Genomic DNA, 3,988 nt, shown 5'->3' with positions numbered 1-3,988 from the left:
TAGTACGTGTGTCCCGCAGTGGATTACTGCTCCTCTTTGGTCCCCACAGAATCGGTTAGCTGACGTGTTTTACTCCCGTTGCATCTCGTTTATCGAGTAAGATATGCGGTGTTTGGAACCTTCTATATGTCAGATTCTGTTAGGAGTCTGTTATCACAAAGGACGTTATCTCGGTGAACGGTTGCCTAACGAGTTTTGTCCACCTTGAAACCATGGTGTCAGATTCCGAGATGACTGGGCTGCAACTCGGTTTCTAGGTTCTTCCTTTTGATAGATCGGTTGCGAGGATCACTATGAGTCCGGTTCCCTTGTTTGCCTGGTTTAGCGAGACTTCATGTTATCGAGGCCGTTTCACTGCCTTATTGCTGGTTCCATTATCAAGAATGATACAAACATTCACCTTATTTATTTTGTTTTAACTATTTAAAGATATTTTGGAGCTGTTAATTAATTTTTCGATCTATATCTCATATTTAGCACTAAGATACTAGGAGTTGCTCATATTTGTTTTAAAGAATATTTCTGTGAATTTGTAATATACTATATTTTAAGAACAAATGAGTACTTAACTGAATTAACAACTTGATAGATAAATTTGTAACAGTAAACAACTCTGGGGGCTATAACGCCGTTCTCTATTTTTTGACTGTCTTAACTCTTAATTAACATTACCATCCCCAATATTTTCACGATCATATTTAAGCTTATTTAATGTCATAACTAACCCATCCAAATTCACATCTGAACTGCCCCCTTTTTTAATTGCACTTAAAGCAGCTTCTTGTAGTTTCTTAGCTCTCGCTCTCTCCGCCACATCATCCTCTACACATTTGGCCAATATTTTTGCCAACTCATTCGACTCAGGTAACTTCCGAGTCGACTCGCCAACTCGAATTCCCACCCTCAACTCATCAACTAATAACTGAGCATTTGTAAACTGGTCGGCACCCATTGGCCACGTCAGCATCAGAACTCCAGCTGATATCCCTTCAAGCACTGAATTCCACCCGCAGTGTGTCACGAATGCGCCTACTGCACGGTGCCTTAATATAGCCACCTGCGGGGCCCATCCCCTTATGATTAAACCTCTACCAGCCACACGATCTTCAAATCCATCAGGTAGAACACCGTGATCATCTTGTTGCCGAACACAGAATATAAACTTAACTCCACTTTTCTCTAGTCCAGCTGCCAGCTCATCCATTTGCTCACACGTCAGCAAAACCCGGCTTCCAAAGGCAACATAGACTACGGAATGGTCTTTACAAGAATCAAGCCACGTCAGCACTTCAAGACACGAACTTGCCCCTCCACGATTAACGGAATCATCATCGGACGGCGGAAGAACTGGACCAATAGACCAACGTGATCATTTCCAAACTCATTATTCACGTGATCAATATAAACTCGTTCTAACTCAGTAAACGAGTTAAACACAACTCCCCAACTAGCCATATTAGCCAAGAAATTCTCTCTCAAAAACTCCGAGTCGGAATCTCTCGTCGTTCTATAAAGATGAGTAAGTTGCCACCAAGGATAAGATGGTGAATTCGGAATATTGGGAAACGACACAACAAAATCTTCATCTCCAGGTCTGTCGTTTTGCGGCAGCTCACGCCATATATGAGAGGAAACAGAGAAAGCCAAAGCCCCAGACGGAGAGAAAACGAGACGCGGCAGTCGGAGCTGAGAAGCGAGACGGTGAGTCCAGCCGAGAAAGAAATCGGATATAATAGCGAGTGGAGGAGAAGAGTGAGAGTTAAACCAGTCAAGGAGGATAGGATAGTATGTTTCACTCATGAAGCGCATGTTAGCAATGAGTGGATTATTTGAGGAGGTGATATTTTCCGGCGAAGGGAGGAGCAGATGGCGGAGCTGAGCGGATGAGTAAGAGGAAAGGAGTGGGTGGAGTAGAGGGAGGTTTTTGGAGGTGATGGCGACGGTGATTACTAAACCGCGGTGGAGGAGGTTTGTGGTTAGGTCTAAGAGAGGAATAATGTGGCCGGAGGTCTGGTAAGGGAAGACCAAGATGTGTGCCATGGTGGATGATTTGATTAAGACACCGTTTGTCAGAAACTGAGTTAAATACTAAAGGCGAAAGTAAGATGTTTTCGATGTCAGATTAGCTATACATACGTCATTACTGACGTTTGTATATTGAGTTCGTGGGCTTTATATTTGGATTCTTTGGTTTAGAGGCTGATGGCATTGGCTCAGTCAAATTCAGTTTTTTAAACTCGGCCCAGACCTTATAATTAAGTTGATTAGCAATACGTTTGGAGGAGTTGGAATTAAGAAAGTATATTTTTTTTTATGAAAAATCAACAATATGTTATAGTTTTGACACTATTTTTTTAATGAAACATAGGTAAGTAGATGGTTTTATTAAGTGCACAACGTCAGGCAAGCCGTAAATGGATTATATATGTTATTTTCATGAAAATATATAATATTAATATTTTAATATTATATATCTTATTAGTTTGTTACACGAATGACATAATAAAACGTTATTTTGTGGAATAATTAAATCTGAACAATCATGTCGGTTGTCATTATGTAATTCAATTAATTACTACCTAAATGCAAATGCATATATCTCTCATACACTGTTAGCTCTATTAGCATACATACAAGTAAGATATAGTCCGGCCGGAGCACTTGTACTCATTACAAAACCCTAAAATAAAAGTCTAAAGAACCAAAACTGAAAAAGATAGCAGAAAAACTATCTTTCTTTAAGATGCAGCTTTCACTGTTCATCGTCCTCATCGGTTATTTTTGGGCGGATGAGATTTGGGGACATGATAATCTGAACTGAAAGTTGTAAAACCAACCATTCTGTTATTCAATTGACCATGAGCAGCACCTGAAATTATGCCTTGTTCTGTATTTAAGACTTCATCTTTCATTTCTTTCACCAATACCCTTCTCATCCTCATTATTTTCCTCCCTTCAAGCCGTAATTTGCTAGTTACTTCAATAGCCATGGCAGCAGAATTAAGAACATCTTTAGCAGCGACTATTTTCTCCTTGCCTAAAGAAAATATTGATGAAGTGAAGTTCCATTAAAATATGCAAGTCTAAAGGATATAATAATTCAAATCTTTACAGCGTATTGCAAATCTAACTAAAACTTTACTTTCCATAGTTTAGTCTAATTTTAAAGATTCACGACAATTATATCCCTATTGAGAAATTGCTGAAGTACCATATGACAATGCATCATAAATTAAGTTTTAGACACAGTAAAACTATGAAAATAAGTAAAATTTCAAAATGCATATATAATGAAATTGAACTAAAATTACTATTAATCTTTTAAAATGGGTTAAAGTTGACGAAATCAAAAGTTTATGTTAGATTTGTAAGAAGCCAAAAAAAATGAATTTGTTTGGATCATAAGGCCATGTATATGAAATTAACGATATTACAGAAATTAACATGAATTTAACGAATATTTAGCTCATGTACGTACCTTGGTGGGTAAGTATGGCAGTTGAGCTTCTTACATTGAGCAGAATGAACAAAATTAGAAAGCTAATAAAACTTGTGGACGCCATTTTCATTTTTCTTTCTCCTTTGAGTAAATTTGATTTTGTTATTACAAAAGAGAGAAGAATCATGTGAAAGAGAGTCTTTATAGAGGCCAAACTAAGGTCAAAGCTAGGGTTCCAAGACATTTAATTTGTCCTCCATTTGCTTCATAAAATAATAAACATGTGGCTACACATACTTGGTAAACTCAATATAACTAAATAAAACAATATTGTTCAAATTAATATTTAAAAATAAACTTTGAATTGATTAAAGTACATTTTGTTAAGAAAATTAACCAGTGCTTTTTGTGGGTTTGCTTAAAATTGTTAGGAAAAAGGTGCATGACGGCGTGGAATGGAAGATACGAGTGTTCAGCGCCTGTCTGCCGCCATGCATGCAACGAGGAGTTAGGGTTTGTCTTGGTGGGCAATTAACTAATTCAAAGCCT

The 3,988-nt window shown here is 37.7% G+C and overlaps 1 protein-coding gene and 1 pseudogene across 1 annotated transcript; both read right to left on the bottom strand.

Moving 5' to 3' along the window:
* Nucleotides 1–565: 565 nt before the first annotated feature.
* Nucleotides 566–2,084, bottom strand: LOC126674813 (UDP-glycosyltransferase 89B2-like; annotated as a pseudogene).
* A 473-nt stretch (nt 2,085–2,557) lies between these two features.
* Nucleotides 2,558–3,595, bottom strand: LOC126675499 (uncharacterized). Its single transcript, XM_050370145.1, has 2 exons — nt 3,479–3,595; nt 2,558–3,037 (listed from the first exon to the last, which is right to left on the bottom strand). Exons 1-2 carry the CDS (start codon nt 3,567–3,569, stop codon nt 2,769–2,771), a joined length of 360 nt encoding a protein of 119 aa, XP_050226102.1. The 5' UTR covers nt 3,570–3,595; the 3' UTR covers nt 2,558–2,768.
* Between the last annotated feature and the right edge of the window lie 393 nt (nt 3,596–3,988).

Source organism: Mercurialis annua, linkage group LG3 (genome assembly GCF_937616625.2).
Source record: "Mercurialis annua linkage group LG3, ddMerAnnu1.2, whole genome shotgun sequence".
In the NCBI taxonomy this organism is placed as follows: Eukaryota; Viridiplantae; Streptophyta; class Magnoliopsida; order Malpighiales; family Euphorbiaceae; genus Mercurialis; species Mercurialis annua.
Note: the sequence above shows the minus strand (reverse complement) of the source record. Positions and strands in the feature narration are given on the sequence as shown.

What these genes read in the sequence shown, in the direction of transcription:
- LOC126675499 (XM_050370145.1), bottom strand. Translation starts at nt 3,569, where the DNA reads ATGAAAATGGCGTCCACAAGTTTTATTAGCTTTCTAATTTTGTTCATT. An exon ending in TGCCATACTTACCCACCAAG is followed by an intron (nt 3,038 to 3,478) that starts GTACGTACATGA and finishes TATTTTCTTTAG; the next exon opens with GCAAGGAGAAAATAGTCGCT.